Genomic DNA, 12,525 nt, shown 5'->3' with positions numbered 1-12,525 from the left:
CCCCGCCCTGCAGCCCTGCGCCGGGTCCCAGCTGCGGGCCTGGGCCAGGGGCGCGGGACACTGCCCCCGCTGAGCGGCGGCCGCCTGGCCCTGCAGGGTCCCGCACACTTGTTTGGAGATTTGTGACATTTTTCTATGCTACTTTTCTGTTTGCTAATTTTCTTTCCTGCTGTGCTCACATATTTAATAAATCATGATTCCATTAGCAATGGGCCTGTCTTGGGGGGAGGGTCAAGTCTTCCAAGAGAGCTCAGGAGCGAGGACGCCCAGCCTGTCCTCCCAACTTCACCTCGGGCCAGGCCCTGTGACTCTAGAGACTCCTGCCGGCCACACCAGCCTGCCCCCTCCCACGTGCTCCTCCCCCTCCGTGATGGAGTCTCCCCAAGAGAAGGGGCCTGTGCCCCCCCCTCTAACCTGGACTGGAGCCTGTGACCCCTCAACAAAATGACGTCCCTGGGGCCACACCACACAGAGCAGGCAGCTTCCACCTGGACCCCCCACCCACCCAAACCTTGCTCACCTTCTGCAACAGCAGCACTTCTGAGGCTGTGGGCAGCATCCCGGCCCTGGGCTCGCCCCGGCCCTCACCCGCTGCCAAGGGAGTGAGCCTTCGGGTGCCAGCCCCCAGCCCGTCTCAAGTCCCAACCACAGTGACTGTGAGACATGAGTCGCTACTAACATTGAAGTGACGGGGTTTCAAGGAGATCGGTGACACATCACAGACAGGCAGGACGTAAGCAAGGAAGGTGCCGGCTGGTGCCGCCACACAGGGCGCTCGGGGTTGAATCTGGAAGAGGCAGTCACCCCACCCCGTCTGAGCTACAGAGACATGGCAGGGGGGGCCCTGAAGGCACAAGCCAGGAGGTGCAGGGGCCCCTCTGTGCCCCTGGTGTCCAAGGACCAGGGTCAGCGCCACACAAAACCCTCTCCAGCCCCCAAGGAAATGAGGAGGCTGTTTGTTCCAAAATTTTAAGAGACTTTATTATTTTTAGAGAGGGGGGAAGGAAGGGAGAGAAACATCAATGTGTGGTCGCCTCTCAAGTGCCCACTACTGTGGACCAGGCCCATGACCCAGGCATGTGCCCTGACTGGGAATTGAACCAGTGACCCTTTGGTTTATAAGCCAGCGCTCAATCCACTGAACCACACCAGCCAGGGCTGTCTATTCCAAACTTTTACGGTACAATGTTTTGTCATCAAATTATGGGACAGCACCTGGCCATGTGTCCCCATGTGACAGACTGGACGTGGGGATTGGTGTCAGCAAACCCCTCCTGCCCCCAGGATCACGCACTGCGTGCACAGACTGAGCGAGAGGGTACGGCCCACACGACACCCCACTCTGACTGAGTTGCCGACCCCCCGACACAATGACGAGGAGGAACAGGAAGCAAAACAGGAAGGAGCCAACAACCCCCAGGTTCCCAAAGAGAAGCGTCTCACAAGAGCAGCAACCCAAGCACACAAAGCACAGAACCTGCACTCCTAGTCTGCAGTGGCAACGAGTGGGCACAGCCGCCCTCGGTGGTGACCTGGTGCCAGGCCAAGCCTTGTTCTCAGGGTGTGAGCCTGGCGCCACGGGCCCAGGCGTCTGCAGCGCGGACTCTGCAGTGAGGAGGTGTGTAGGCAGCCACCGTGCTGCTTGGTAAAGCTGCGGACAAGTCCTCACTCACGTGAGACAGGCTGGGGGCTGAGCCAAAGCCGAGGTGCACAAGGTCACTGGTGAGCAGGGCAGGACCCTGGGGCTCAAGCATCAAGGGGAAGCAGCGTGAGACAGAGGCAGGCTGGCCCCCTCGGTGGCAAGTGAGCATGTGCTGGATGCTGGGACACACAGGGCAGAGCCCTCGGGAGGAAGAAGGTAGAGTCCCCCTCCCCTGAGCCGGAGGGGCCCGTCGACGTGTGCATTAGAGAGGACACCGTGGTGACCATGCCAGGCCTGCTGGGAGGAGCAGCGGGAAGGCAGGAGCCAGTAAGCCCGTGGATGTGACCACATGTGGGATGACCACACAGGAGGGCGGGCAGGGGGTCACCTGCCCCAAGGCAGTGAGGGGGAGTGACTAGGAAGGCAGAGGGTGGGCGTGAGGACAGGGAAGGACACCGAGGCCATGACAAGTCTCCACGTGAAGACAAGGGCACTGCAGTCCCACTGAGGGGGGAAGCAGCTGGCCTGGCAGGGCCTGGGGTCTGGTTTGTGGCTGGCCAAGCAGGCAGCCAGGACCCAAGAACAGGTGGCTGGGCAGGACGGTCTGCAGAAGCTGGGGTGAGGAGCTGGCCCAGGGCCCCCTCTCAGGAGGGGGGGCTCCCTGAGGGAGGCACAGCCTGGCTTGGTACAGAAGAAACAGCCCGGTGACCCTCAAGAAGTGACCTGTGGGTCCCACAAAGGGGGTCCTGTCAAGACCCACAAGCCGCCAGGACACCGACCCTCGGCCTGACTCTGAGCCCCCAGAGCCCCGTTTCCAGTGACCTGGTCTCCGGGACACATCTCTGGAAAGATCCTCATCCTGAGAAGGTGTGGGTCCCCACCCTGGGATACATGGCTGCAGGATCCAAAAGACGGGGCCCAGGGCCTCCGGCCGGAAGCAGTCCACGACTCCATCCACACCCCTGCGCCTCCCCAACAGTCTGGCTTCAGACGTGGGACAGGAGGGCAGGCAGAGGCCAAGTGAGGGGCCCTCGGCATGGGTCCACCCATGCACACGCCCTGGCCTGGAGTAACTGCCACCCCTGGGCTGGGACTCGGGCGGTGAAGAGAAGCTGATCGGAGGTTCACAGCCTCACCCCCACTCCACTCAGATCCGGGGACCTCAGAGACGAGCTGCGGCCTCACCCCAGTGGCCGTGGAGTGGAGGAGCCCTGCGATGCCAGAAACCTCCGGGCTGGGGAAGGGCTGCAAACAGGTGGCCACGTCCAGGACTTCCAGACACTCTGCTCAGATGTGGGCTCCCAGCCACAGGGCCGCGACTCAGAGGCAGCGGGGCCTCCCAGCCACACAGGAAGATTCCTAGACCACAGCCACCATTTCAAAGGAGTACTCTGTGGGAGACCCGCCAGAGCCCTGGACACCAGGCGGGGGAAGGCTCTGGCTGCCCCGGGCACCCACAGAAGCCAGCTGCCCCAGCTCACGTCCTTGCCCTCGACAGGAGGTAGGAGAGGATGAAGAAGGCCACGATCAGGCCCATGGCCACAGCACACAGAAGCTTTCGGTTGTCTCGCCCAGACCGTGCCATCGTGGAAAAGCGCTTCACGCTCCCTGTGAGCAGACCTGTCACGCTTGAGAAGTCCGAGTCCTGGGGGAGAAACCCAGCTCAGTCACCCAGGGCGGCGCCTCCACGCCGGGGCCTGGCAGCTGACGGAGGGCAGAGCTGACAGGCCCCTGCCTGCTGCAGACCTTACCATGCCGTCCAGGTACCGGTTCTGGTCCTCCGCATCCCTGTCGATGTCCAGGGCCAGCTGGTCGGAACACAGAGGGGTCAGGGTCAGGCCAGGGCCGCACACTCGAGGGCACTTGACCCCCCCAAAACCAGCAGACCCTGCCAACGGCTCTGCCAGTTGCCCTGCCACCACCAGGGGTCAGGCCCAGTGCCACCCGGGCCTCACACAAGTGGGAAGCACAGAAAACCCTTCCAGGCCTCTACCCGCTCTGGTCCCACTGCAGGGTGCCAGCCGGAGGCGACAGTGGGCCACTACTGACCGCTTTGAGCCTGGTGACCTTGGAGGACAGGCTGTCGGCCATGCGCAGGTTCTCCCGGTCTAGAATCTCCTCCACGGCACCGGAGCTCTGAGCTGCAGGGGGAAAGAGGCTGAGGGGCACGTCTGCCTGTGAGCCCTTGACCCCTACCCTGCAGCCCTTGGTGGCCTCAGGGCTCTGACTACAGTCCCATCTGGCCAGGCCTGACATCTGGGAGACCCAGGCTCCGGGGCAGACTTCACACATGTGGGCAGGCTACGTGTGTCCACGCCCAGGCCGACAGGCGGGAACCTCCACAGGTACAGCCCCCCAGGGTTCAGTCCCACTGGCACTTTCAGACGGTCTGTGACAGCTCTGGACTGTCCCTCCACACACTGATGTGCTTGCGACCTGTTCTCAGAAGTAACCAGTACAGGCTGGTGCAGACTAAGGAAGACTTAGGAAGGGCACCCAGAGGACAGCCGCAGTGACCACATGCACACTGAGCCCGAAGCAGTGACAATTAACCTGGGAGGAAACCTCGCTCCCCAACAACAGAAGGGGGCTTACGCCCCACCGGCCAGGCACGGGCTGGCTGGGATGCGAGATAGGGCTGAAGCTGGTCACTCGGAATCCCCACCGCACCAGGTGTGTGGAAACTGCGGCCCCCCCAGTGGTGGAGAACCAGATGCCTCAGTGAGACCCGATTCCGGGGGCGTCATTGATGCCTACAGACCCAGCGGCCACCTCACGTTCACCAACTCCTGACGCTGAGGACAGCTCAGCGCCTGGCATCGGCGCCCCACTCCGCAGGTGAGAACAGGGGCTCCACAGGAAAATGGGGATCGCGGGGCCCCTCCTCTACGAGCCCCGCAGGCCCTCACACCACGCCGCCTGGGGGAAGTGCGGACTGCGGCCCAGGGAAGGGTGGCCTCGCAGGAGTTGGAGGCGGCCTCGGGGCGTTGGGACCCTGCAGCAGTCGGGCAGCCGGCCCCGCCCGCCACCCCGGGGTTCCCGGCGGGGCCACCCAGGGGCGGGCTCCTGCGGACAGAGGCCGGGGTGTGGGCCGGCCCCGCACCCCCCGGCTCCGCTCTCCTGCGCTCACCCCGAGCCCAGTCGGCCATCGTGCTGGCCCGGTCCCCCGGCCCCGGGTCCACCACAACCTCCCGCGACGTGGCACCGTCCCGCAAAGGGGCTTCCGGCGACGCCCCTTCCGCCTCGGGCCGACGACTTCCGGCTGAGGTCGGGCTGGGGCACCGAGAGGACCCCTTAGACAGGAACTGCCTGTGAGCTCCCGGCGCTCGGGGGTCACTGTTGTCCCCGCCAGGGACCGGGCTGACCGGCGCCGGCTGCGTCGGGCCCTTCCCCGCAGGACCGAGTGGATAGGCGTGGCCACGGACGCGCGCAGGCGCGAAGCGCCCTGGTGGGAGTGGAGGTGCGGGGCGATCGGAGCCGGCGCTTCTTGCCTTTGCACAACTTAGTCGTTCGACAAACGATTGTTGCATAAGTTACCCCGCCTCCCGCCGCAGAGGAGCGTTCGCTGCGTGTCCTGACTCCCCCCGACCGCCCAAAGAAATGGGAATCGTTATCTGCTCTTTCAAAAGAGTAAACTGGGTGGGCCGGTGTACCTGGGGTGCCCAGCTAGGGTGCTCCGCACGTGACCAAGCTCTGCCTCCGTCCTGACCTCCTCTCCCCACACTCCTGTCTCCCACTAGGCCAATCCCACCTTTCCACGGGCTGTTCTTTCTGCCTTCGGTGACTTTCCCCCACATCCTTTTCCTGGCTCATTTCTTATCTGGTGTCCGCGAAACCGCCCTTGGCAGGTCCCTTTGCAGCCCACCATGAAACCGAGTCGGAATCCCCTCTCAAAACCTCATTCCCCACCCCCGGGTCCGGTCCAAGAAGCGCTGAAGGGGTCACTGCTCAGCTCAAGGGCGACTCGGGCCCCGAGGTCGACGATCGCCGATTGAAGCCCCTGGCCGACACAGCCACCTGAAGGCGCGCGCGCGCCGCCAAACCCCGCCCCGCGGCGCCGCGCACGCCGGACCCGGCCTCTCCCGCGCGCAGAGCCAGGGCGGGGCGGGTGGACTACGGCCCGGAACCGAGCCGCGAAGCCCCTCCCGCCCCCTCTGTGCTGGGTTCCGGGGACGCCATGGAACCCCGAGCGGTTGCGGATGCCGTGGAGACGGGGGAGGAGGACGTGATCGTGGAGGCTCTGCGCACGTACAACCGGGAGGTGAGCAGGACCGTGGCGATGGGACGCTCGAGGCGGAGGGAGCAGGGTGGGGCACGCGCGTGCCCGCGGAGGTGCGGGAGTGGGACCGAGGGAGGACGCGCGGCGGGGCGGGGCACAGAGGCTGCGAGGAGTTGCTGGGGAGCTGGTCGGGTGCATACCTGGAGGCAGGTGTGTAGGGTGGGGCTCTGTTCAGAGTGGTGCCTGCGGCCTGTGCTCTCTGAGCCTCTGGGTCTCTCCGCAGAACTCCCAGAGTTTCACGTTTGATACTGCCCAACAGGAGGACAGAAAGGTGGGTGCCGATTGAGGGGCCAAGGGGTAGGGATGAGTGGCTCCTGGTAGAGGGGCCTGGTGGAGCCGCCCTTGTCTACCCACAGAGACTGGCGGAGCTGCTGGTTTCGGTCCTGGAGCAGAGTTTGCCGCCCTCCTGCCGTGTCACCTGGCTGCAGAGCATCCGCATCCTGTCCAGGGACCGTGGCTGTCTAGACATCTTCACCAGCCGTCAGAGTCTGCAAGCCCTTGCTTGCTATGCCGGCATCTCCGCTGCCAGGGGGTCGTTCCCTGAGCCCCTGGACATGGACGTGGTACTTGAGTCCCTCAAGTGCCTATGCAATGTCGTGCTCAGCAGCCCCAGGGCACAGGTGCTGGCTGCGGAGGCCCGCCTGGTGGTGAGGCTGGCTGAGCGCGTGGGGCTGCACTGCCAGGGCAGTTTCCCCCACGAAGTCCAGCTCTTCGACTTGCGCCTGCTGTTCCTGCTTACAGCGCTCCGCACAGACGTGCGCCAGCAGCTGTTCCAGGAGCTGCAGGGCGTGCACCTGCTGACTGGTGCGCTGCAGGAGACACTGGCAGTGGCCCCGGGACAGAGCCCTCCTGAGATCCTCCCGCCCCAGGAGACTGAGCGGGCCATGGAGATCCTCAAGGTTCTCTTCAACATCACTTTCGACTCTGTCAAGAGAGAAGTGGACGAGGTAAGGGCTGACCTGAACCCATTGCTGGTGCTGGTGCTTGTGCTTAACAGGCTGGACATTTCCTGGACTTGCCTCGGTGACCGTAAAGTGTCTGGGTGTTAGATGCAGACAGGGCAGGGGGAGCCCTTGGCCTGTTGGGAGGAGGCAAGGGGGCAGGTTTCTAAGGGAAGGAGGGCAGTTTGGGGAGAGACTGAGTGTGGGCCGGAACACAGTGTGACGTCAAGGGATTCATGGCTGCTGTCGACAGGGTGTGGTGTGCATGGAGCAGATGCAGTCGGCACACGGGGTCCTGGTGTGGGGCAGGCAGCCTCCGGCGGCAGCAGGGGGGACAGGCGCGGCTCTGTCACAGGAGCCCCTTTCTCTTTGGTCAGGAAGACGCTGCCCTCTATCGGCGCCTGGGGACGCTCCTGCGGCACTGTGTGATGGTCCCCGCTGCTGGAGACCGCACAGAGGAGTTCCATGGGTGAGGTGGGGCCCATCGCACTGGAGGGAGGTGGGCTCCCCCGTCTCGATGGGAACCGGGCTCCACCCTAAAGGGTCTTCGTCCATCTGAGTGGGTCCAGACATCAGTGTGTTCCCCACGTCCCTGAGGGCCCTGGCAGTCGCAGTGCGTTCTGGACCAGAGCCATGAGCAGGGGAGGGGAATGTGCCTCTGACCTCGGGCAGTGGCAGTGAGCGGTGTGGCATCTGCAGGGCACTCACCTCCATGCTCGGGGACTTGTGCTTGGGCAGATTCTGGGTGTCCAGAGATGGCCTGCGATGTGTCAGTCCAGACAGAGGGTGGCAGGTGGAGCATCCACAGACAGTGCCCTCCTTGGGGACCCACCCCACTACAGGTACCCCTGAGGTGGTGCCCCCTCTGCTCCAGAAGCAGACACTGGCTGACATCCCGTGGTACAGCCCTGGCAGGAGGCATCATGGCCTGTGCTGCACTAGGGGAGCAGACTTACTAACCCCCATCCTCATCTGTCCCCAGCCACACAGTGAACCTGCTGGGGAACTTGCCCCTCAAGTGTCTGGACGTGCTCCTGAGCCTGGAGCCGCACGAGGGCTCCGTGCAGGTCCTGGGAGTGAGCATGGATGCGGTCAGCACCCTCCTCAGCTTCCTGGAGAAGCGTCTGCACCAGGTGGGCAGGGGCCCCCGCTGAGGGCTTCCGAGGGGCTCTGGCTTTCCCAGGCAGCCCCTGCCGTGGCCCCTGCTTTAGCCAAGTCCCCCTGGTAAGGGAAGGTCGCTCCACAGCGGTTCTCCCAGCTGCCTCTCAGTCCAGCAGGCAGGAAAGCAGACCCGTCCCTGAGAAGCAGGCAGACCTGCCCACACACACTTGAAGGTTCCCTCTCTGGAATTGAGTTTGCAGAGTCTAGCAAGGTCCTTGTTTCTGAGACCTGCTTGTGGGTCCCTCTTGAGTGGTCCTGAGAGCCCCCCCAGTCCCTGCTTGTGACCCTAGACTCAGTATGGTGGTGCACAGACATCCCCTGGGAGGCAGCGTCAGTGTCCCACGAGCACGGCAGCCTCCAGCTGGAGACCCCGGTGCCTGTGGCTGCACCGGGGGACACTGGCCAGCTCCAAGCAGCCCCTCTTGGACCTGGTGGACATTTGGGGCTGCGTAGTCACAGTGAGGTTCCCTGTGAGCTGGGTCACATGTGCCTGGCATTGCACACATTGGCCGCGATTGTCTGTCCTGCCACTACTGGTGTCCGAGGGGCAGGGACAGGGACAGGGACAGGAGCTCCCTGCTGTGCATCTGTGAAACCCACAGAGTAGGGATTTTGTTCTTGTTTTTTTTTTAATATGCTTTATTGATTATGCCATTACAGTTGTTCTATTCCCCCCCTTCATTCCCCTCCACCCTACACACCCCTCCCCCACCATCACCCCCCCTTTAGTTTATGACCATGTGTCTCAAGTCCTTTAGATTCTATATTTCCCATGCTATTCTTGCCCTCCCCCAATCTATTTTCTACCTACTGTCTATGCTACTTATTTTCTGTACCTTCTCCCCCCTTCTCCTCCTCCCACTCCCCTGTTGCTAACCCTCCATGTGATCTTCATTTCTATGTTTCTGCTCCTGATCTAGCTGTCCTTTTAGTTTGCTTTTGTTTTAGGTGTGGTTGTTAATAACTGTGACTTTGCTATCCTTTCACTCTTCATACTTTTTATCTTCTTTTTCTTAGATTGGTCCCTTTAACATTTCATATAATAAGGGCTTGGTGATGATGAACTCCTTGAATTTGACCTTATCTGAGAAGCACTTTATCTGTCCTTCCATTCTAAATGAAAGCTTTGCTGGATAGAGCAATATTGGTTGTAGGTCTTTGGATTTCATGACTTGGAATACTTCTTTCCAGCCCCTTCTTGCCTGTAAGGTCTCTTTTGAGAAATCCGCTGACAGTCTGATGGGGACTCCTTTGTATGTGACTGTCCCCTTAGCTCTTGCTGCTTCTAGGATTCTCTCCTTCATTTTAATCTTGGCTAATGTAATGATGATGTGCCTTGGTGTGTTCCTCCTTGGATCCAACTTCTTTGGGACTCTCTGAACTTCCTGGATTAGGAAGTTCTCCTTTATTATTTGTTCAAATAAGTTTTCCACTTGCTCTTTCTCTTCCTCTTCTGGTACCCCTATAATTCGGATGTTGGAGCATTTAAAGATGTCCTGGAGGTTCCTAAGCCTCTCCTCATTTTTTTTAATTCTTGTTTCTTCATCCTTTTCTGTTTGGTCATTTTTTTCCTCTTTCTGGTCCACTCCCTTGATTTGAGTCCCAGTTTCCTCTCCATCACTATTGGTTCCCTGTGCATTTCCCTTCGTTTCACTTAGTGTAGCCTTCATTTGTTCCTCTAATTTGTGACTAAAATCAACCAGTTCTGTGAGCGTCCTGATCACCAGTGTTTTGAACTGTGCATCTGATAGGTTGGCTATCTCTTGGTCACTTAGAGTTATGGGCTCTGGGGCTTTGAATTCCTCTTGAGCCATGTTTTGTTCTGTTCACACCTGTTCTGTTTGAGGAGCGGAGCCTTAGTTGTTCACCAGGGCGGGGCCACCCAGGGCACTGGTTTGTGACGCTGTATGTGGGGGCAGGGTCAGAGAGGGGCAATATCTGTCCCCTCTGCTCCTTCCTGCCACTGGGGCCTGCTCGGTCTGTCTCACTGCTCACTCCTTCGCTGGTTTATCTGCGCACAAATGTGAGAGCACAGTCAGCCTGCCACCTTGCGCCCTCACTGGGTCCGCCCATGGCTGCCTGCACGTCTGAGTCGGGATCTTTCCTGCCTAACCCGGCTCTGCTGCTGGCTTCGCCCCTCTCACCGGTCTGGCTGAAGGGTTCGCTGTTTTTGGACTTCCGTATAGTTCAATTTTCTGTGTTTTGGCTGCGTGTTTGTTACTAAAACTTTGTTGTCTTTAAACCTGGTTGTACGGGAAGGCACAGTGTTTCCACCTACGCCTCCATCTTGGTGGAAGTCCCTTGTTCTTGTTTTTTAGGCCACTGTTTTCTGAGGGCAACTCGCATGCCAGTGGCTCCCAGCTCTACACACTGCCCTTCCCTGCAGCCCCGGTCGGTGAGGGAGGAAGTTAGACTCAGAGCAGTGGGGACACAGGGCACGCAGCTGGCCTCTGGAGTTAGGATCCAGCCCAGTCCCTGTGGAAGCGGACACCCGCTGCCCACTCTCAGCCCTTGGTGGGGTCCCTTCTCTGGGCTGCCTGCCAGGACCGTGCAGTCGGGGCACGTGCCGCCCCTGCGCTGACACAGGCTCCTCTGCAGACGCACAGGCTGAAGGAGAGCGTGGCCCCGGTGCTGAGCGTGCTGACCGAGTGTGCCCGCTTGCACCGCCCCGCCAGGAAATTCCTGAAGGCCCAGGTATGGCGGAGGGGCGGGGGGGGCACCCGGTCAGCCCGGCCGCCGCCGCAGGCCCAGGCTGACGGACAGCTGCCCCCAGGTGCTGCCCCCGCTGAGGGACGTGAAGACCCGGCCCGAGGTGGGGGAGCAGCTGCGGAACAAGCTCGTCCGCCTCATGACGCACCTGGACACGGACGTGAAGAGGGTGGCCGCGGAGTTCCTGTTCGTCCTGTGCTCCGAGAGCGGTGAGTGTGGGCGGCTGCGCCCCCAGCAGCAGCCTGGGGCGCACGCTGACCTCTGCCTTGCCCTCTGCCTTGCCCTCAGTGCCCCGCTTCGTCAAGTACACGGGCTACGGGAACGCGGCCGGCCTCCTGGCCGCCCGGGGCCTCATGGCGGGGGGCCGGCCCGAGGGCCAGTACTCGGAGGACGAGGACACAGACACTGAGGAGTACAAGGAGGCCAAGGCCAGGTGTGTGCCCGCGCCCCTGGGCTCCCTCGGCCACCTGGGCCTGCAGCGGGTGGGCACCGTCCCCTCGGGGTGCGGTCCCACCGCAGGGAGTTCCTGCTGAGAACCGGCTGAAGGGGCCGGGCGGGCGGGGGGACCAGACTTCTGCTGCAGGAGGCGGGTCCTTCCCACAGTCACCTGGCCGCCCCACCCACGGGTCCCTCACTAACTAGACTCACTAATGCCTTCCCCATGCCCCCCCCTCGGGAAGCAGCATAAACCCGGTGACCGGGAGGGTGGAGGAGAAGCTGCCCAACCCCATGGAGGGCATGACGGAGGAGCAGAAGGAGCACGAGGCTATGAAGCTGGTGAACATGTTTGACAAGCTCTCCAGGTGTGCGGCCCGTCCTGTCTTGTGAGACCCAGGAGGTGGGGTCAGAGGAAGCAGGGGGCTCCGAAAGTCCGGTGTCCGCTGCCGTGGAGGGAGCCCCCAGGCTAGAGCTGGGCTGAGACCAGCACGGCGTCCTCGGGGGACAGAGCCCCGGAGAACTGAGAGGCCACCTGAGGCCTCGGCGCCCTGGGCACCGCAGCACTTAGGGCGCAGCCTGGCTGGCACCCAGAGCAGGAGCAGCCTGGGGAGCCATGGGGGGCGGTGGGGAGCGGGACACCCACCCACCGCCCCTCTGCTTGCAGGCACAGAGTCATCCAGCCCATGGGGGTGAGTCCCCGGGGCCATCTCACCTCCCTGCGGGACGCCATGTGCGAGAGCATGGAGGGCCAGCTCTCCTCCGACCCCGACTCGGACCCCGACTGAGGACGCCACACTGCGCCCCCATCAGAACCAGTGCAGCTTCCAGAGATGTCCTCGGGGTCCCTTTCTCCTCACTCCCCAAGTTGTGTCCCTGACCTGTCTCTGGCCCCCTTCCCGGCCGCTGGGACTGGGAAAGGGTTGTGCTGTTGGCACTGGGGAAGCCCGGCCGATTGCCTCCCACCCAGCGCTTTCTCTCGCGAGCCAGGAGGCTGGGCGTCGGGGAAGCGGGCTGCTCGCTGGCCCAGGGCCCGGAAGTTGGCGGGGCCTCCAGTGCAAAGGGGGAAGAACCCGCTGGACCCACCTGCTGACGGGAGGTGCGCCGTCTGCCCACCAGGCGCAGCCCACGGGCTCCGTCTGCCTTCTTGGTCCTGGCCCAGCCGCCTGCTGTGCCGTCCATAGTCCCGAGCCCCCCCCACCCACGCTGGTTGTGGCCGTGGCACCTCGGTCTTCCCCACTGGCGTGGGTCGTAAATACATAAGGAAAACACTGCTGGTGAGGCTGGGTCTGCGTCTCTGTCGGGTGCCACAGAAGCATCGTCCTGGGAGTGTCTCGGGGAGAACGTGTGTGTGTGTG

General features: G+C 62.2%; 2 protein-coding genes across 2 annotated transcripts; one reads left to right on the top strand and one right to left on the bottom strand.

Moving 5' to 3' along the window:
* Positions 1-3,014: 3,014 nt before the first annotated feature.
* Positions 3,015-5,252, bottom strand: BET1L (Bet1 golgi vesicular membrane trafficking protein like). The gene is made up of 4 exons (XM_037161336.2): positions 4,773-5,252; positions 3,692-3,783; positions 3,394-3,450; positions 3,015-3,287 (listed from the first exon to the last, which is right to left on the bottom strand). The coding sequence occupies exons 1-4, from the start codon at positions 5,170-5,172 to the stop codon at positions 3,120-3,122; spliced, it is 717 nt and encodes a 238-aa protein (XP_037017231.2). The 5' UTR covers positions 5,173-5,252; the 3' UTR covers positions 3,015-3,119.
* A 414-nt stretch (positions 5,253-5,666) lies between these two features.
* Positions 5,667-12,520, top strand: RIC8A (RIC8 guanine nucleotide exchange factor A). The gene is made up of 10 exons (XM_037161328.2): positions 5,667-5,903; positions 6,145-6,192; positions 6,278-6,868; positions 7,240-7,331; positions 7,845-7,995; positions 10,622-10,717; positions 10,797-10,941; positions 11,021-11,165; positions 11,416-11,535; positions 11,835-12,520. The coding sequence occupies exons 1-10, from the start codon at positions 5,820-5,822 to the stop codon at positions 11,953-11,955; spliced, it is 1,593 nt and encodes a 530-aa protein (XP_037017223.2). The 5' UTR covers positions 5,667-5,819; the 3' UTR covers positions 11,956-12,520.
* Positions 12,521-12,525: the final 5 nt, after the last annotated feature.

Source organism: Artibeus jamaicensis, unplaced genomic scaffold, assembly GCF_021234435.1.
Source record: "Artibeus jamaicensis isolate MK-2021 breed Jamaican fruit bat unplaced genomic scaffold, CSHL_Jam_final scaffold_537, whole genome shotgun sequence".
NCBI classification, from domain to species: Eukaryota; Metazoa; Chordata; class Mammalia; order Chiroptera; family Phyllostomidae; genus Artibeus; species Artibeus jamaicensis.
This window is presented reverse-complemented; position numbering and strand designations above follow the sequence as displayed.